This window comes from Chionomys nivalis, chromosome 13 (genome assembly GCF_950005125.1).
Source record: "Chionomys nivalis chromosome 13, mChiNiv1.1, whole genome shotgun sequence".
In the NCBI taxonomy this organism is placed as follows: Eukaryota; Metazoa; Chordata; class Mammalia; order Rodentia; family Cricetidae; genus Chionomys; species Chionomys nivalis.
The window spans coordinates 10,220,680-10,242,629 of NC_080098.1; the positions used below are offsets into that span (position 1 = coordinate 10,220,680).

The 21,950-nt window shown below is 38.2% G+C and overlaps 1 protein-coding gene across 1 annotated transcript in view; it reads right to left on the minus strand.

The window, feature by feature from the left end:
- Gpr158 (G protein-coupled receptor 158) overlaps positions 1-21,950 on the minus strand; it is a 372,055-nt gene that overhangs the window by 174,297 nt on the left and 175,808 nt on the right. The window contains exon 3 of the mRNA XM_057787800.1: positions 17,204-17,306. Within this exon, the coding sequence (XP_057643783.1) occupies positions 17,204-17,306 (103 nt within the window). The remainder of the gene's footprint in view (positions 1-17,203; positions 17,307-21,950) is intronic.

A 21,950-nucleotide genomic window follows, 5' to 3' on the forward strand; every position in this document is an offset into this window, starting at 1 on the left:
TACTTAACAGCTGTTTAGTGTTCAATTGCCTAACAATGCTGCATACTTTAGAATCAATCCATACAACCTATCATTTAATCCCCATTTGACATGCCCTGAGCTATCTCTGTGCTGTTTGGCTACTGCTCCCATTGATTATCTGATTAGTTTTAGAATTGTCTGCCTCACTTACCAAGCTTAAGTTAACATTGTAGCCCAGTACTCAAAAAGTATCAGTTGTTAACTTTAGCAATAGACAATGAAAAAAAAACTATACTAATCACAAACTCACCATTAGAGACAAAATTAAATGCCCAGTTTATTAGGGCACATGACCTGGTTAAGTAGGAATTAGGAAAAGGGCTGTTTTGTTGTTGTTAGCTTTTAATAACCAATACATCAGAAATCTTTGATGTATCTCAACTCCTGTAAAAGGGTCATGGTCTTTTCAAAGTATGCTTGTCTATTTTCCTTCCACAGTAAATGTGGCGACAAAAACACAAATGAGTATTCTTTGTGATTTTGTTGTTATTTAATCATAATCACTCTGAAAGCTGGGAGCTGGCTCAATAGGTAAAGTGCTTGCCAAATAAGCTGACACGGTGAGTCCAGTCCCACGGTGGAAGAAAAGTACTGACTCGTAGAAGTTGTCTTCTGACCATCATGTGTCTGCCACAGCACACACGCACCTGCATTCATACACATACATACACACAAAACAATAATATTAATAGTTACCACTCTGTCAACATAGTATAAAAAATATATGGATTTAGCATCTGATTTAAGTAAGCTGATATCCTATTCTTAGGTAAACTCATTAGACAACTCAATTCTGATCTTATTGATGAAATATGAATGACATTGGGGATTAAGTTAAATGATTTACATAGAAACATAGTGACCAGTTTTCTTCTCCATATATGAGAAGTGATAAAACATGGAAATTAGAAGGAAGGTATACAAGACCTGGGTAGGAATGATGAGTTCCAGTTTTGATGACTGAATTTGAGGTTCCACTTGTTGTCCAAGATACACAAAAGCGGGGAAAGAAAGCAGTACTGAATTGCAAGTGCTGATTAGTGTTTGTCCTGCTTTCCTTCCTGTAACTGTCATAAAATAACAACAAAAGTGGCGTAGGGGAGAACGGGTTTCTTTTAGCTCACAGTTTCAGTGCACTACCATGGGGAAGTCACAGTGGCAAGAGCTTGAAGCAGCTAGTCACAGTACATCCACAGTCAAAAGCAGTGAGCAGTGAAGGCTCCCGTGCTCGCTGTTCAGCTACTTTGCTCTATTCCTCTATAGTCCAGAGACCCAAATCCAGGAATAGTCCCACCTCATTTCATTCTTGAGCATCAGACATCAATTAAGGTAATCAAGATAATCTCATAAGACGTGCCCACAGATCAACCTGATCTAGATAGTCCCTCACTGAGAATCTCTTCCCAGATGATTCTAGACTATGTCAAGTCGACGATTAAACTAACCACAACAGTGTTAGAAAAGAACATACGGAAGTCTCTGGGAGCAAAAGAGAGAGGAAAGCCCTTGACAAGTGAAGCATTTGCATTTAGAATGTCACAACAGAAAAGTTGAACCTACTAAAAAATGTCAGCATTGTTGAAGTATGATGACCTAGAAAAGACTATCATAACAAAGAATTTTAAACTTGGGTAACTTTCAAGATGACACCTTTCAAACCAGCACAGATTGAAAATAGGCTACCTAAATTCTCCGGGATTGTGGTTTGTAGGCTGGTTTTCTTTGCTTTATGTTTAAAAACCACCTATGAGTGAGTACATGTGATAACTGCCTTTCTGTGTCTGGATTACCTCACTCAGAACTTAGACAACAATGAGGACACTAAGAGAGACTTAAATAGATCTAATCTACATGGGAAGTAGAAAAAGACAAGATCTCCTGAGTAAATTGGGAGCATGGAGACCTTGAGGGGAAGGCTGAAAAGGGGAGGGAAGATGCAGAGAGGGGAACAGAGAAAAATGTAAAGCTCAATAAAAATCAATAACAAAAAGAAAATAGGCTACCAAAGCTTACAGACTAAATACATAAGAGAGAATATTATTTCAGTAGAAGTCTGTTGAATAAAGCAAGTAAGAAAAGCTAGTGCTCAATAAATAGGAAAACAAGAATGGTATGAAACGGACATTGATTCTGTGTTGTGTTCTCTTTGACATCAAGTTTTTTATATTTCGAGTTAACAAAGGAGCCTCTGGAAGTCTAGGAGAGATATAGGGAGAAGAAAGACTTGCAAAGCAGATCAGTGCCTTGCTCAGCCATCATCAGAGAAACTTCTCCTGCAGCAGATAGAAACAGAGAACCATAGCCAGACCATATGAAGAGAGTGAGAGACCTTAAAACACTCATCCCTACGCTGGGACATGTCCTTAAAATCCCTTTTCTCGGGATCCAGGGAACCTTGGAGGCAGAAAGAATGGAAGAGCCAGAGGGGAAGACACCAAAGAAAAAAGGCCCTGTAAGTCAACAGGATTAAAGCACTTAGGAACCCAGAGATGAGGCAGCAGGCACAGGGCCTGCCCAGGACTGCACCAGACAGATTCCTAGAGTTGAGAGAAGTAGACACATCAGCCCACCCCTTCTTCAGAAGCTATCTACAATTGATAACCACTTGCAAATGAAATTTAGTTTTCCCGAAGGGAATCTCACTAGTAAAACAAACTACTCTAAAAGATAGGCTGTCTGCCCAGGGTATATGGCCAACAGAAACAAACTCAACAGCATCTTTGGAGGTTCCTTGTCTCAAAATGTCATATCAGAGCTTTTATTTTCAATTTATATTTATTTCATTTATATGTATTTTCCCCTTTCTACCCTACCTATCTTTTTGGTATGTATTGTGGCTTCCAGTTTAGTGTTTTTATGGAATTCCTGAGTATGTGGATAAGTGGATCTCTGCATGTGTATCTGTCCCTTTTACCTTTTCTTAGGCTCTTTACCTTCTGTCTGTTTTTTCCTATTAGATGTGTTGAGTTTTGTTTTATCATAGTATAATATATTATTTTCCTTTATATGCCTGTTTGTTTTCTAATGGCAAAAAAAGGAGGTAAATCTAGACAGGAGGGAAGATGAGAAGGAAATTGGGTTAATAGAGAGAAATGAATGAAAATCAGGATATATTATGTTAGAAACATCCGTTTTCAACAAAAACGACCAAAAGGATTTACAACAAAGAATTGCAAAGTCAGGGTAGAGCATAATCAAGAACCGAGTTGTAGCCGGGCGGTGGTGGCGCACGCCTTTAATCCCAGCACTCGGGAGGCAGAGGCAGGCGGATCTCTGTGAGTTCGAGGCCAGCCTGGTCTAGAAGAGCTAGTTCCAGGACAGGAACCAAAAAAGCCATGGAGAAACCCTGTCTCGAAAAAATCAAAAAAAAAAGAACCGAGTTGAAGAAATCAGCTCTGGAAATTCTTTACATCTCTTCTAACAGAGAGAAAGCTCAACGTGAACCAAGGAGTTTCAAATTTTATTTGTTTTGCAGAGATATTTACTAAAAGTTAAAACGTTTTTAGTAAAGAGAAAAGTAAATATATAAAAACCAACAATATAGAGCATTTTATATCTCAGAAAAGCATGTGTGTTGAAAATTGAGGACAAGATTTTATATATATATATATAAGATTTTATATATATTTGAACTTTATTACTCAAAATGTAGGAATCAAAAAGCATATACCCAAAGTCTTGCATTTCAATAAACTTTTATGCAGTGAAAATAGTCATTCCAAAGTAGTGATGCTTTTGAATAAAAAGAATAATGAAACTTATGTATGTATATATTTATATATACAAATTTTCACTATCCATTCGTCTGTTAATGGACAACTGGGTTGATTCCAATTCCTTGTTATAGTGAATACAGCATCAATAAACACAGCGGTGCAAATATCTCCACTGTAGGGTATGAAGTTCTCTAGATATATGCCCAATAGTGAAGTAGATAAGTCTTATGGTAGCTCTATTTTTAGTTTTTGAGAAATTTCAAAGCTGATTTCTATAATGACTATATTAATTCGCACCTAACAACACTAAATAAGACTTTTCTCATCCTTTCTAACATTTATTTTCAGATTTCTTGATGATAATCATTCTGCCTGGGGTGAGGTGGTATCTCAAAGTTTTAATTTACATTCCTCTGATAGCTAAGAATATTGAACACTTCAAAAAAGTACTTACTGGCCATGTGTGTTTCTTATTTGAAAACAGTCAATTCAATTCATTTATACTTTGTTGATTGGCAGTTTTTATTCCCTTGGCGTTTAATTTATACAGTTCTTTGTTAATCATGAATATGAGCCCCTTCTCTGAATTGTAGCTGGTATAGATTTTCTCCCATTCCCCAGTCTGTCTGTGTGTCCTGCTAGGTGTTTCCTTTGCTGGGCGGAAGTGTTTTACTTTTGTGTACGTCCATCTGTTGGACTGGTGGTTAGTGCCTGTGCTAATGCTGCTCTTTTCGAAAATGTCTTGCCTACCCCAATATTTCAAGGTATATATCTTAGGTTTTCTCTAAAAGTTTCAGTTTTACAGGCTTTTAAATAGAGTCTTTGATCCATTTGGATTTGATTTTTTTATATACAAGACAAAATATAAGAATCTATTTTCATTCTCCTGCAAGTAGAAATCCAGTTTAGCCAGCACCGTTTGTTGAGCAGGTTATCTTTTCCCAATGGATGTTTTTGTCATTTTGAACAAAACTGAGGTGGGTGACAGGAGGTATTCAGCTTGTTACGGAAAAAGGGGGTGGGAATAGGATAAATGGCTCTATTTGTGACGAGACCCCATAGACCTTGACCCGCTTGGCAGGGAGGACAGCTTGCCACATGATTCTAGGCATGACCCTGGGAGCATATGTGCTAGGTGCTCTCATTGCTATCACTATGCTAGCCATACTACTGGCCTAAATGAGTCCCAGTCAGTAATGAAAATAGACATATTTACATAACTATTCTGGAAGGAATGATTTTACCCAAAGAGTTTTAAAGAAATTTTATTAAAAAGATGATATCAGAAGTTAATAAGAACATTCAAGAATGAAGCAGAAGCATAGAAACCCACAATTCCCTCATTTCTTATAACTGTGCCGATAGCCTAAGAAGTTAAAGGAGATGGACATAGCGACAAGAGGCAAGCAGTGCCAGCTAGTAAGAGCAAGTTTCCAACTTATATTTCCTATAGAGTAAGTGGGAAAATCTGGTATGCCCCCAGAGGAGACAGAGTAATACAAAATGTAGAATGGATTGATCCAGCATTGGCCAGTGAGTTGATCGTGAGAGCCCAGATCTTACCAGATATAAATAGTAACTACAAGAGACAAATGTGTCTCTCACTTTGTGTGGCTCTGTATGTGCTGCCAACTGGGCACACTGTTTTCTGTCTGTAGGTGTGCCTAGTTAGAAAACTTTCTTTGTACCTCGCACAACTGCTTGTGCTTCTGACAGTAGAGATATAGATCAAAAAGCTAATGGCTACCAGTGAGACAGTTGAGAGATGAAAGAGGAAAGAGCCAAGAAACAAACTGGTAATTATTGTAACCATTTTTAGAAACTTAGGGAGTAAAAGCTGGTTGTAAAACTGTTCATACAAGCCATTGAAACTGTATTAAATAAAGCTTAAGCTGTCCGAGGTCACGTGTTTGGATGACAACAGGTGGTCACAATTTCTTCATGGCACCCACTCCTCACTGCCATCCAAAGGTTCCTGAGAACCCATCTGCAAGACTCCAGCAGGCAAGCTTAGCCTTTTCTGCTTTATTTCTAGGTTCTCTATTATACTCCACAAGTCTTCCTATCTATTCTTATACCAGTACCAGGCTTCTTTATCCTTACAGTGCTGTAATAAAATTTAGGATCAGATATTTGTGATGGCACCAGCATTGTTCTCTTTGGCATTGCTTTGACCATCCAAAGTCTTTTGTGCTTCCACTAGAATTCTTATATTGCTTTTTCTAAACCTATAAAATATGTTTATTTTTTATCAAAATGTTATTTTAATGGGCATGGATGGCATTAAATCTGTGAATTGATCCTGTAGTGTAGCATAGTCATTTTCATGACATTCATTCTGCCAATCATGGAAGGTCTGATCAAACTACAGAAAACACGTGACTATGGAGTGCCCAGCTCCAGCTGAAATATCTGTAAAACAGCTTCTGCGATGAAGGCTCAAGAAGCATAGCAAAAGATGGGGCATAAAGACTGCAGGTACTGGAAGAACAAGAAGTTTGTTATGAAACTGAGTCTCCTGGAAATATTATTGAGGCTGCATCCACAAGGTCACATAAACCTGGCTCCTCTGTAAAGACAACACCACTGCACATGCTAACACGGACAGGAGAAATTCCATGGATCCCAACTCCAGAGTTCTTTCTGCAGGCAACTTAGAAATACTGAGAGTGGGAACGATAGCCTTCTGGTCATTCTTTGTTTTACATATTAACTCAATTCTTGGAGTGAGACACTCGACTTTCTGGGCTGGTCAAAGCACCACACCTGTTTCATTTTCCTCTTCATATAAGACTTAAATAATAAAGGATTTATAGATGCAGGAATGACAGTAACTAGATACAAGATGAGCAGTGAAACTCCAAACCACTCTATAATAATAATTTGGACAATAATAACTTGCATTTATCAGATTTATGGATTCCAGTATTCATGGATAAAAGAAACTGTTAGGTTTAATCCCAGTACTCAGGAGGCAGAGGCAGGCGGATCTCTGTGAGTTCGAGACCAGCCTGGTCTACAGAGCTAGTTCCAGGACAGGCTCCAAAGCCACAGAGAAACCCTGTCTCAAAAAACCAAAAAAGAAACTGTTAGGAAAAGAAACAACTATGCTTTATTATTTTGTGTTTAAAAAAACCCAAAGCAAGGCCAAAAAAGACAAATAAAGTGATGTTATATAAGATCCTCTTTTACAATTCTCTTAAACTATTTGTTTATCAAGAATCTTAGGTTAATTCCAAGGCTTATTTTCAAAGGCAATGAAGTCAGAATACAATGAAAATACCAAAGGATTTTTGTTCATTGTGGTGGTATTGAAACCTAGGAGATCAGTCTAGGTCGTTATCAGCATAATGGTAAAGAAAATGTGGCCTATATACACATTTGAGTAGTATATTCATCCATAAAGATAAAATATGTCACTCTCAAAAACTGATGGAAATGAAGGTCATCCTAAGCTATACTCAGCAAGACACCTATAACATGTTCTCTTTCATACATGGAGATAATGAATAGCGATGAAATGAAGTAGGAGAAAGAAACTTGGATAAAGGACCCAGAGTCAATCAAAGGGATGAGCTAGAGACAGAGAATTCAAATAATGGACATGCGTATAGAAATTTCACAGAGAAACCAACAAATATACACAATAAGTATGAGTTCATTAAAAAGACACATGCATATGCACACAAAGTCACAAAATTAAGTAACATAAATAAAAAATAAAGAAAACTAAATCATTTAAAAGTATCTAAGATAATGTTTTAAATATCAATACTTTTTGCAGGGCATAAACGACAGTTCATCAAATCACTTAGTTCTCCAAAACTGATCAACTTGTGCTATGTTCTCTATCTAGGACAAGGTAATAAGCACAGTTTGTTTAAGTCATATGGCTACCAAAAATACTAATGGGCTGACTGTTAGATTGTTGGATGGTACTTAAGTTCATGATCATTTAGTCTTCTCCATTCTGTGGGAAGAGAGGCCAGAATTTATGCATCACTCTACTCTCAGCACTGAAGGTGATGTTTACACAGGTTGGACCCTCAGTAAATGCTTGCTAATGATCAAAGTGTTCTCTAAAAGAGTGAATGAACCCATCACTCAACGGGCCATTCTTCATGCTCTCAAACCATGCACACTGAAGAATTTATAGTGGTGATGATTTTCCAGATGCTAGGCACAAACTATAAAAAAGCATTAAGAGTATGTGATTACAGATGACTTTGGCGCTTGTAGGCAAATATGTGCAAACCATGCCGGTGATGTTTGATTTGTAAATCTCAGCTCCTCCGCATACAGAATGCCAATGTGCTGTACCGAAGCTTAGGCACCCTTGAATACCTGACTACAAACTTACAAATAAAACAAAAATGTTCTAAAGAAAAATGGCAAATACTGACTCTTGGGAAAATAAAGAAAAGGATTTTGGAAGAAAGTTATCATTACATTTATAGGCTATTTGTAGAGTATTAAATATTCACCTCTAAACAAGACTGTCAAAGCAAAATGTCAGTATGTGAACAATGTATAACCTACTTGTTAATTTTGTTACCTTGACAACGGAAGAACATTAAACTGCTTGAAATATATGCATACACGTATACATTTTATATTTATATTTATATTTACCTGTACATATGTGTATGCTTTACTTACACAGACTATAAAACATAAAACCTCTAGACTAATAAGCAAAGGATAACACATTTTTTCAATGCAGTTATTAAAATCCTATTCAAAGTGGCAATTCCCCACCCCAAATTCATGGCCATAAATCAGGTCCATGGCTTTAGGAAGACTGCCCTCACCATGGAGTTCCAGAAAGCATCCAACCTTATCACACAGCTTGGAGCCCAGAGGTTGCAAAGCAGACAATCCAACCAAGCTATTATCCTGCAGCCCAGAGTGCAGAAAGAGCCACTTCCTTTCACCCTGCACTTTCAAAACAGTTTATCCTGAAAAGCAGTTTCTGGGCCTGAAAAACCCATGCTCCCCCCTAACCTTTGACTATGAAAGCCATTTTCAAATTCCACAATATATTCTTCTAGACCTTTGGTTACTGAGCCAGAGATTGAAGGCACTCAGATCAAAAGTCCGCTTTTGCTGCTTTAAGACAAACCGAGTCTATTTTATTTTCTTCTGCTGTCTTAATTCTTACAATACCAGAAACACAATAGAAATAGACACAGTTCAGAAATTGTAAAATGGCAAGAATTCATCAAACTATAAACATCAGAAAGTCCTTTTTAAATTTTAACCTTATATATATTACAAAGTTTGCTTGATGAGTACGTAGCATTTTTATAATAAAAATGTTTTGCTATTATATCTTCTTGGCTCTGGTAACATGCTCCCTGGAAAGTATAAAGACCTAAGTTCATATCTTCAGCAGCCACACAGAAGGCAGGCATGGTGGTATAAGCCTGCAACCCCAGTTCTAGGAACTTGAGGGGTAAGGTGAGAAATGGAAATCTTAGGGACTTAGTGTTCAGAGTGCCAAATTCCTGGTTCAGTAAGAGACCTTGTCTCAAAACATAAGGTGGATAACACGAGAGGAGGGACACCCTCCACATTTCTGTGTACAAGCATGTGTGTGTATGCACATACATGTCCAATACATACCACATATAAGCCATACACACACTATACCATACACACATCATATACACCACAGACATACCATATACAGAAATCATACAGACTACTTGCACATAAATCACATATACACATACACACCGCACACATACACACACCACACATATACACTACACACATGCACAGCACACACATTATACATCACATAATACATGGATCACACATACATTCTGTGGAGGCCCAAAGAGGCCAAAGGTCAGAGAGTTTTGGGACTTGTTTTTAGTTCGAGATTATCGTGCTTTTAACTCAAACAGAGGTCCCATCTAGTTGTGGAACAGAGTTCTGCTCTCTGAAGGCTATTAGTGGCTAGTTGCCACACCTCATGCTCCTGAAATAGGGAAGTAGTTGGTTCCTACCTAAAACAAAAAAGTCTAAGGAACCAACCAGGTTCTAATTCCCTTTATGTAAATTACTTGGGATTCCACCCAGGGAGTAGTTTGCCTACAGAGTGTTTGGTCTAAGTCATGAGTCAAGGGCATGAGTGAGAGATGAATTACCCCATGACTTTCAATTTGTATGTTAATGCAGTTTTTTTGTTCTATTCCTACCTTTTGAAATCAGGGGTATATTAAGCTGCTGGAAATTAAACACGGGGAGATTTTCAATACTCACGGAAATTCCCTCCCTATGTGTTTCTGCATTTATTTTTTTCATTGGCATCTTTGTACTCTTTACTATATTTCTAGATTCCCACGCCTCCACTCTGGAAGAAAGGTAATCTTGTCAAGGCTGGTCCCTGACAACATAAACACCACATACATATATACACCACACATAACACCACACACATGCACAAACACCACCACATACCACCACACACACATGTATATACACTACCATACACCACACACACATAAGCCACACACACACACATTATGACTTCTTATACACAGTAAGTTGACTTTATCTAGTGAAATTCTATTGCAAACCACAGAGAACTAGTAAATCTAACACTATCAAAAATCCTTGAAAAATTCTGTCCTCTACACTGGTAATGTTCTAAATCTCAGAATTTTGTTGTTTTTAATTGTCTTATAATTTAACTTTTACAGAAAAGTTACAAGAGATTACAAAGTAATTTCGTATTTTACCTGTAGTTGTGAGTTATTTACATTCTAATATTCTCATATTCTCTTAGTCAAAGTTCAAGATCTTATATGTATGATACTTCTTATGTAGGCTGGATGCACTGTGTCTTCACACAGAAACATTTCAGTTTGTGTGTACTAATGAGGGGCCCTCCTTCTAAAGCAGGATACAACTTCAAAACTAAGAAAATTAGAGCAGATCCATTGTAATTATCTTTGCGCCATCCATATCAAAATCCTACAAATTGTCACAATGTTTTTTGAAGCTGCTTTTCTCCACCTAAGATGAAATCCAGGGTTTCAATGCCACATTTTCTGTCTCTGTTCTGGAATAATCACCAGTACTTCGTTGACCTCTTTAGCACTTAGCTCTTTGTAGATCCCAAAATTTTGACCACACAGGTCATTTTTTGTAGATAGTCCCTTCATGTGTGTGTGTTTGTTGCTGCCTCATGACTAGGTTCAGAGTATTGACTCATGGGAGGGATGCCCTACAAGCAGGGCTATGTTCTTCTCAGTGCATCACTGCAAGAGGAACAAGGTGTCAACTGGTCCCAGGACCTGGGGACTCTTGCTTTGGGAAGTTTGTAGCTTACAAGCTTCTGCAATGAAGAATACTTTTTACTTTGAAACCTGTATATGATCAAATACCACGATTAGAGATAAAGCTTAGCATTTGAGAGCTGGCTTCAGTTCCCAGCACCATCATAATAGTTCAAAACTATCCATAACTGCAGTTCCAGGAACTCTGACCTCCATAGGTACCAGACATCTATGTGGTGCGTGTACACACATGCAGGCAAAACATTTATATGTATAAAATAAGTAAATCTTTTTAAAAATATTAAATAACTTTTTTCTCATCAAAGTTTGCTAACTTGGAATTATGAAAGTTTTATTTTTAAGATTCTGAATGCTATGTTTCTTTTTAGAACCTTATGGTTTTTGTTGGGTAAGGAATGCATCTTTACACAGAAAGAGAAAACAAATAGGGAACTAGAAAACAAATATCAAAAATGATTACAAGGTGGAAGGAGAACGGTCACCAAAGTATTTCTAAACAAGCCCACAGATATTCTGTTTAACACAATGAGCTGCTGTGTAAATTACTGGTAGTTACATCTACTTAAGAAGCAACTGGTAACATATGTGTAAATGTTAGCAAAACTAAATGGTTTTACTAATATAAAATAATATAAGCAATAAAATAAATGAATTGGGTGGAGGATATAACAGTGCATAATTTCAGGCCATGGTCAAGCAGGAATATATTCATAGGTGGGAACATTACCCCTCAGGACACAGAGTCACAGGACAGGGCAACCTGAAGTCCTCTGAGACTATGGGCTCTGATCCTGTGCTGGGAGATGGAACCAACACCCACTCAAGAGGACAAATGTAGATGGGGGAGAAGAAGAAAGAGGAAGAGTGCAGGCTTCAAATAGCAGTGACAGATACGATTTTGAGCATTTTGAGTGCCAACTACTATGGCTAGAATATTGTGGTTTATCACCTCATTTTTATCCTTATAAAAATTTCATAAAGCAAGTGACATCCCATTTTACATATAATGTAAACAAACTTAAATTAAATAATTTGGTCAAGGTCATAGTTCAAATAAATCACTGAGGTAGGATTCAAACCTAGGACCTATTCAAAGGCTATGTGCTTTATTCTTATCTGACACTCCAGGTAGGAGTTCACATCTCTAGATTAGTGACCAGAGAAGTCCTGCATGGATGATAATGTACCCAAACACTCGATAGCACAACCACAGAGTCACAAAGTAAGCAGCTTTCTCAAGTAAAACTGGCACCACTGGTGGAGCTGGATCTGACCTGCAGCCTTTTTCCTGCGGTCTAGTTTCCATGGTCCAGAAAATACTATGTAAGGTGCCAAGGGAGGAAAGCAATTAAACAGTTCTACCCAGCTGCAAGACCAACGGGCCACAAAAATTAACAGCACGGCAAGATATGCATCCAAGTGCAATAAATTCCAGGTACACGTTGGTGGCAGCTAAAGCTGTCTAATTGGACTTAAGGCCCACTAAACAGGAGGGGAACCGTGCCTGAATGGGACTAGAAACCTAACCCTTTACCTGGGTTAGGTGTTATAGAGTCATAGAAAAGAGTTCCACACCACTTTACTAGATGAGCAGAGTCCCATACTACAATCTAAAACTTATCCTTATACCCACAGATGAGTGCAGCTACTGCCTCTCATCATCCTCTTCTTACATAGCAAGAGGCTCAACTCAGAGTTGCTCTTTGCCTCAGCACTCAGTAGTCCCTCATTTTGCCTTCTGCAAAGAGCTTCTTTTTTGCTTCCTGAACAACTCATTTTAAAGGCTCTAATTTTTTTCCTTGTCTATTTCCTGTCCCATGTGCTTTTCATATCAATAGCACTGAGGGCTAAATTGCAGATTGCAATCTTTAGTTATGGGTCATTGGTAACTTGGCATTGATTTGGAAAGATACCCAACTGAAGTCAGTATGAAAGATAAGAAATATAAGCAAAAAACTGGTAGTAACCCACACAGAATAGGGGTGTTCTTGGAGATGGAGTCCATACTAATATGGATGAATCTGGGGGTGGAGAGGGTGGGAACATCATGACTTTGCGTTGCATCAACCTGGAAGTGAACAGCCTGGACCTGAGGAGGCAGTTGCTCCTCAGGACCTGGTCTTTCTGAAACTGGGCTCTCCACAGATGTCAGCTCCTATTAGCTCACATGACTACCTCTTTCCAAAGAGATGCCTGGACCCAGGTCTCTGGGCTGTCAGCTTAATTTCAAATCACATCATTTATACATACTGTGGTTGGTCTTTACAAAGCCCTGTCTACTGTGTACTTATGTCTAAATAAAGGTCCTTATATCGTTTCACATTTTGAAGGTGTTTTTAACACTTACATTTGCATTTTATGCAAAAGATCAGGACCACACTATAAGTCCCCTCTCCAGAGAGCAAAGAGACTGCATGTGGGAATGTGGACTCCTTTCCTAGACCTCAGCAAATGTTACCTTGGCAGGGCGGTCTTTCCGCTTTCTGGGGCTTGTCCTCTCTATCAGGTAACTAGCCAGTTTCCCTCTGAAACCTCTGGACTCCTGTTTGTTCCTTCTTAGTGCCCTCCCCTCATGGCCGTCATTGCTACAGATTCAGAGATCACATCTTCCTTCAGATACAACTCATTCTTTAAAGTTTTAGCTTAAGTCACTAGTCATCCCAGCATAACACAAAATGTAAAATATAGTGCCAATGGGTCTTAAGGATTATCTCATCTTATGTATCATAAGTAGTATTGATATATATATATACATATATATACATATACATACATACATATATATATTCACCCAAATATGTCTATGGACTACTTATTATATGTCATGAACTTGGCTGGAGACTTTACATGTTCTCTCATATTTCAGGTCTTCAATATCTTCTTTGTGTTTGACCCAAAGATTACACAAGGTCATTCCTTACCAAATGAAAATCACTTCAAAAAAAAAAATAAAAAGTCACATTCAAAAATACCATATTTTAATATGCAGAATGTAGAACATACATGTATATATGAATATGACATCTATATGACATGAAAGTAGAAAATTTCCCATGTATGGGGATGAGGGGAAGCTAATGAGAAGAGGGAGAAGCAAGAGAGTAATGGAGGAAAAGGTAAATGCCACATGTTGTCTTATGCAGAATCTAGATTTTATATACATATATATTACAGATAACATTAAAGCAAAGGAGAGGCTGTTTGGGCAGCAAGGGGATCAGTGGGGAAAGAAAGACATCAAAAGAGGACAGTAGATTTTCATACACAAACAAATGTTTATGTATTAAAGGGCTATAACGAGAGCCATTATTTTGTGTGCTGATTTTAGATAATACATTTTAAAGGCATGAAAGTAATTTCTCCTATAATTTTCTCAACTACTATGATTAAATCATTAATGACTAAAATTAGCATGTTACAATGTACAGTCATGTGGTATATTCTAATACTTAGTAAGGAGTGTAATGAATGCCTGTGAAGATCTTGGTTGATAATATTCATTTTCCTGGTCAGAGTGCTAGACGTTTTCCTTAGGAAAGGAAGTGATTAAATGTTGGATTTTCATGCAGCCTGACAAGGCCATCAAGAAAAATATATTTGGTCTAAAAGTACTTTCTGGGCTTCAAATCATAACAATAACTGACTTCCTGCTCTGTCGCTAAGCAAAGCCAGTCGCAGTTAAGTATATGCTGAGGTCAAAGCTATACTCAAGTATAGATCATCCTTCTAAAGACTATGACTTCCTCTCTCCAGAAACAGTGTGCACGACATGGGATGTAGACATAAAAGACTAAAATAAAATCAGCTTGTTCTCAGAGAGTGAGGCCAGCCTATAATTTAAAATAAAAAAAGCAAAAACTCAGCTTTTAAAATAAGGGGAAAAGTAGGAGTGTGCAAATTAAACAAAGCTAAGTTGTTAAAGGTTAGCCAGTTCCTCCTGGTAGTGTTATAAGCAAGTGGCACAGTCATTTTATGCTCCCATAATATTTAGATGTTTTATTTCAGTCACACAGTGGGAGCTGAGAACAAATGTGGGTAAACCAGACACAAAATACCAAATACCTTCACACGATACAAGCTAAACCTACCCCTTCCCCTTCAGTGCTGAATCATAAGTTATGCCTGGACCAGAGCTGTGAAGAATGCCATGGTAGCTCTGGCACTGTGGTGGCTGGGCTTACACACACACGCACTCCAGAAAAGCATCAACATCCTGAAAACATTATCAGCATGGTTATTGTACGCTTTCTATGGCCGCAAAGGAACTTTTAGAAACCCAAGAGCTTGAAATGTTTGCCAGTTATTTCCTTGCTTCAGATGATTAGAATTCAGAGTACACCTAGGTTTCAAGATGCAGATCTGCTCAAGCTGGAGTTGTGGTATCTGGTTAGGTCACACTCTCACTGGGAGCTTGGATTATAATACAAAGCTGAATCCCTGTCTTCTTTAGGCTGTCAGTGAAGTCTTCCTCAAGTCCCAGTCTACGTTCTCACTGCAAGCTTTCTTATTTCTTCAAGTCAGTACAAGTCTCTCTGTGCATCGCTCTTTCTCTTTCTGTGTCTCTCTGTCTCTGTCTGTTTGTCTGTTTCTTCCTTCTCTCCTTCTCTCCTCTCTCTTTATCTGTGTGTGTTTATCAGTGCATGTGCATGTGTGTGTGTGTGTCCTCCTTCCCTTCCTCTCCATCTTCTACAACAGCGTCAGCCTTATGTCACAGCATAGCGAGAGGTAGCTTTGCCACCACCACCTTGTCTCTAAGCAGGGGGACTGACTTTCATTGTGCTTACAGACCCCATCCCACATAAACCCAAGATATGTATGTGGAAGATGGAACCTTCCAAACTTCTACCTACACCTATTACTCAGAATAAGGGTTATACATGACTGGGGAACCAAGAAGTAAAATGTAAATAGATTCAAGAATCAAGAATGAGATTTCCGAAGAAAGAGAAAACCATCTACTAATAAACCAATAAATGTCTACCAAAGCTCATAGAGGAAAGCTGCCAGGCAGAGCCCCAAATGCACCCTTTAATAATGCCTACTAGAGATGCAAATTGCCACATATAGCAGTAGCAGAGTATCAAAGATAATTGATAACTGTGAAAGAGACATAGGCCTAATTCTTAGTGGTCTCTAAATCAAATTTCCCATGAAATCCCCACATTTTTAGCAACTACACTCCTTTTATCAGTATATTTGTAGCTGCCTACAAGTCAGCATGGCCATATGGAATTCTCTGTATTACAGAGAACAAAGCTCAGTACTTAAAGCACTACACTAACGTTCTCTGGAGTAGATAGACAGTGAGCAGATGATGAAGTTTCATTGCTGTGTATGAATCCTGTATAATCCCACTTTGGATGTGAATGGGCCTGCAGTTACGAGGGTTGCCTCTCTCCTTTGACTGTGGACATTGTCTAGCGAATAGAGAGAAGAATCACGCCCGCAGCTGTCACAGTTGTGTTATGTGAGCGGAGGTAGGGCGGGCAGGATGGGAGAGTCTTCTGGTGACTGTAAGAGGGTGAGGGGCAGCGTGTGAGCAACACAGGACTGACCTCGGCACAACCTTTAGAACTGGGAGAAGCTCCAGGCAAACGCTCAGCCATGAAATAGGGAGCTCCTGTTGTGACATTCCTCAGACAGTCTGGGAGGCTTCAAGGCCTGCCCTCAGTCTCAGAAGTCACACCAGTGAAATCTTTAGTTTGGTGAGAATCTGAGTAGAGGATCCCACTCCTCTATAAGCAGCAACTTGAACAATGGAAATTGGGTGATAAGAAATGTGTAATGTTAAGCTGCTCACTGATAACATTCCACGCATGGTTGAAAAGTAACATATGAACAAATAAAATAAATGGGGCAGAATCAGTTTTAGAAACTTTCTAGTCGCAGTTCTCAGAAATTAACCCTTAAAGGGTTATATCACCTTCAGGCTTTTAAATGTTTTAAAAACTAAAATTCTCCTAAGCACGTCTTCCTGCACAGTTGCCCCAGCACTGAAATTTCTAAACCCAAATAAAAATTCTTTAAGTGTTTTGAGAAGGCCGAGCTGATGTGGATTTGACTTGTAAGGTCAACAAGGTTAAAGGAGAATCTGAACGACTGTCAACAGGTGTGTTGTGTGTGTGCAGGCACATGCACAGACCAAAGAGCACTTACTCTGGAAGTTGTTCACTGAGAAGACACGGGGATGATAGAATCCTGCTTTGCAGACGCACTGATAGGCCCCAAGCACGAATCCCAGGCCTTTGATTGGCATACACTAAAGAGAAGAAAAAAGCAATAAAATCGATCACAGTGTTGCTCACATGAAGGTCCACACATATCTATCGTTGCAAATGTTATTAGAATCAGCACATTTTCTATAAATAAAATATTTCAATTTTGAACTTTTGTTTTAGGTTTGTTTGCCAGCAGCCAATTTTTTTTTTTTTTTTTTTTTATAAATAACAAATTCCCTTTCTAATCTTGCACTGTTGTGCTACAGGAGCCTCTTGCGCTCCTTTAGCCAATAGCCTTTAAGATACCAGCCCATTGGGGCGTGGTCTCTTATACTTTTAAAAAGCAGCGGACTGGGCACCCTTGCTCTTGCTTCTGGCTGCCTTTCTGGTGGCTAGACTCTCTGTTTCCTGTTTGTGATGAAAGGATTGTTGTTTGGGACGGTGATCTGTAAGTTTTTCCCCTCAAATAAATAACCTTTTTTTTATTATCTATTCTTAACTGCTGTGGGATTGTTTTGCAGCTTCCCTGTTGCCGTTGCCTATGTGGCCAACCTTTCACTCACTTGGGTGTCTCACACAATCACTCAGAAACATGGTTCTGTTTGCATTTCTCATAGCATCTGATCAGCTTCAAGAACTGTTTACAAGTCGTCCCACACTGGATTTTCCTATCAAAGCAAACGTAGGCCGGTGAGTAGACAGGTTTGGAAAAGTTGAGACACAGAAATCACTCCTCTGACTTAAATGCTCATTAGAGTTCATCCTTGGATCAAACAAACACAAATTATTGAGGGAAAAATGCAGTAAATTTTAAGATATAAACACAAAAGAGAAGAATCTAGATGTTAATGATCCCAAAGGTTCTGTATCTAAAATCTGTTTTATAGATATTCTCCATATTTATAAAAAGGACCATGAGCAGCTGGGTGAAAATAAAACTTTTAAGTAGTAAAAACAACAAAATGGCTTCTGGTACAGTAGGCTTTTTAAGAGAAAATACTAAATAAATTAAATAATTCTATAATCTAAGCTTAAAACTTAGAACATCACGACTCATTCTGTGTACCGTGAAAGGGTCAGTAATTGAAATGTATTTATGTATTTTGATTTTCTGGGTCAGAGGTAGAACAAACACATTCTAAGAGGGCCTTTTTAGACATATCACTTCATGAATACTCCCTTTCACGCTTTTCTTGGTTATTATCCCATGAGGCCCTCCACCCCTCTCTTTCCCTCAGCATATACACTTATATCCAATTATATCTGTGGGGTAAGCTGACTCAGAAAAGACCACAAACTCAGGGCCTGTCTGGGCTACATGGTGAGTTCAGGGTCAGTGTAGTTAAGTTGGCAATGCCTTCGATCAAATAAAAGATACAAAGTCCTGGGGTTGTAGCTCGGTGGTGCAACACTGGCCAAGCATGCACAGGGCCCAAGGCTCAGCCTCAGGGACTGCAGGAACATGGGTTCTTGGCCCAGAGGAAAATAAAATAGCAGGCTAGCACCATGCAATTCAGTTGAGCTAACCAGTATTTATAGAGTAACTACTGTGCTCACAGAGTCCTCCTACAGAACCCAGTGGACAATTACACACTGTTTGCAATGATCCATTCACATTAGAGGCAACCAAAGAATAAGCCAAATTGGATTTCTGAACTTTATAGATAAAGGAACAAGTACGACATTTACTTTGGAGACTTAGTAGAATTGTGGAAACAGTATATTGTACATGGTCAGTCATAAAATGGAGATTTGAATTCTGACTTGATCATGGCCTAACCATGTGAGCTTAAGCTTGTTCACTGAACTCTCTCATCCGTAATTTTTGTTTTATTTTGTGAGAACATTCATTCATTAAGATGTATATAACAGTTTGAGGATAAAGTAGATATAAATATTGTAACTGTAATTTTTGCTTGATACCTGTTTTGTTATATGTAATTTTACTACGTTAAAGTTAAAATCTTCCTTTTTATTTAGACAAAAAAGAGGATGTGAATACCATTGGTTAATAAAGAATCTGTCTTGGGCCTGGCAGGGCAGAATAGAGATAGGCAGGGAAAACTGAACTGAATGCTGAGAGAAAAAAGGGGGAGTCAAGGAGAAACCATGTAGTTAGAGACACATGCCAGACGGAATCCTGCCAGTAAGCCACAGCCACGTGGCAATATACAGGGTAGTAGAGATGGGTTAAATTAAGATGTAAGAGCTAGCCAATAAGTAGCTAGAGCTAATAGACCAAGCCATAATTTAATTAATATACTTTCTGTGAGATTACTTCAGAAGTCTGGGCAGCTGGGAAACGAACAAGTGGCCTCCTACTACCCCTGTGATTCACTCACTAATCACCAGGATCAATTTAGCTGTCTGTGCTGTGTGTGTGTGTGTCTTTCCTGCCTCAAAACTCCATGTGTCCCCACGCCCCAGAAGCTTCCAACCAGTCTAAGATAACTTTCTCTACTAGAGAACAAACAATATTTTCTCCCCTGGAATTTGAAGGTTAATAGTATTTATTAAGACAGTACTAATTTCTTGATATTATTATTCAATAGTAGAATAGTAAATCCATGGAACATTGTTAATGCTTAGGGTAAATGTAAAAGTTTATTGCAATAAAATTATTTCTTGACTCTTAAGCTAGCTTCAGGACTTACATAACATTGAAGGTTTTAAAAAAATCTAGTTGATTAGATAAATAGTGCCAAATTAAAAAAAAAAAAGTCCTTGGACAAAAATAAAAAGCACCCTAATTTTGTTACAGAAAACATAGCAACATGGATCCTTAATTACCTCAAACTTTTTATTCTGTTCTTACTTTAATGTCAATGGAGAAAAGCAACTTTTATTTAGTTGAATTCATAAAAGCATCCCATCCCCTTGTTCCAGCTCCACCTCCAAGATGGCAGTGCCTGCAGGAACTGGATTAGATATAGCCCCATAGCATCTCCTTGAAGAATAAGTGGCCTTTGCTTATTCTTCTAGGAAGGACTGTGATTTTGCAGCCAACTTGCATCATTTTCCCATTCTATCTACCACCGCCATTTCTCTGTTCACCTCCTAACTAAAAATCACACATTTTCAAGATTAGGAGATCACATGGTAAACCTGGCTCAAAAAGTCCTCTATAACATAGAGAATGTGCAACTAATACTCCTCCTTTGGGAACTGAGGAGATGCCTTTCTAACTTTTTTTTTTCTCCTTGGGAATGTATAAACACAGATGCTAACTTAACACAGGATAAAACCTTCCAAATTGTATTCCAGTACTTATGTAAAATCTTCACTGTAGATATTGGTGGTGTTTGTTTGAGATATTAAAGTCTAAGCCTTCCTAGTACATCTTCTGAACGTCAAGAAGAGTGGATACAGGAAAACAGCGTGACACACAGGAGGCCACTGCTCTGTGAGTGACCTCTGACAGACACTGAGCTTCTATTTAAGAGTGACAGTTGTTAGTGAGCGAGGATGCACTCGATGATAAAACTCACTAAGCCACCTGTTGAACTTTCCACTGGGCAGGCTGAGAATGGAGCCCTGATGACACAATACTTGCATTGCATGCATGAGAGAGACACTGGGGTCAATTGCAGCAGTACAGAGATTTACCATGGCGTATCCCTCACTAACCCTTGCTAAGAGTGATCTAGAAACAGATGGACAGACACAATTACCAAAAATGAAAACCTTCCTAGATTCCAAGATTTATTTGTGACTAAATTTAGAATCTAAATAGACCTGTAACTTCTAAGGAGAGTCGATCAATACTCAAAAATATCTCTACGAAAAATGTTCCCAGAATCATATGCCATCAATAGAGAATTCTATTAGTCATTAAGAAATAAATTTGGCTGTTTTCATGTAAATGATATGAAAGAAAAAAATCAAGTTATCTCTTTATAATAACACCAAAAGAGTAAAATAATTACAAATAAAATTAACAAGTAGGTGAAAAGTTATATTATTAAAACTATAAACATTGATCAAAGTAAATGGTCAGCACTAAAAACATACAGATAAGTAACATTATATGGACAGAACAGCTTATGTTTATATGCATACATATATATTCATTTAATTACATTTAGTGAAAAACAGGCCATGAATTTGAAGGGGAGCAGAGAGCAATATACAGGTAGAGTTTGGGGGGAGGACAGGGAAGGGACAAATGTTGTAATTAAAATCTCAAAAATATAAAAAGAAGATGTTGATATCTGTTATTCACCAGATAATCTGTTTAAGCAGTTTAATGTTCTTAAAGTATTTATGTCATCTAAACTAATCAAAAGATTCAATGCCACCCATATAAAAACCCCAAAAGCATTTTCAGAAGATAATGAAAAAAATCCAAAATGTATATGGAATCTCTACTATCTCAAAAAGCTACTACAAAGCTGGCCTGTGCTGTCCTGACTTCCAAAAGCAGTCCACAACCATGCAGTGACAGCCAGAGAGCAGCAGGAAAGCACACTCCGAGTCCAGTGGAATTGGGTGAAATCCGGAAACAAACCCATACATATGATGTCATTTTTGACATGGACAGGGATGGCAGATCAATCCCTTTAACAAATCTCCCTGGAAAAACTGAGCATCTACAAGCAAAGGAATTAAATTGATCAAGCATTTATCTATGACAATACTATAAAACTTGGTACAAAATGATTAAAACCAAAACATACAAGCTATAA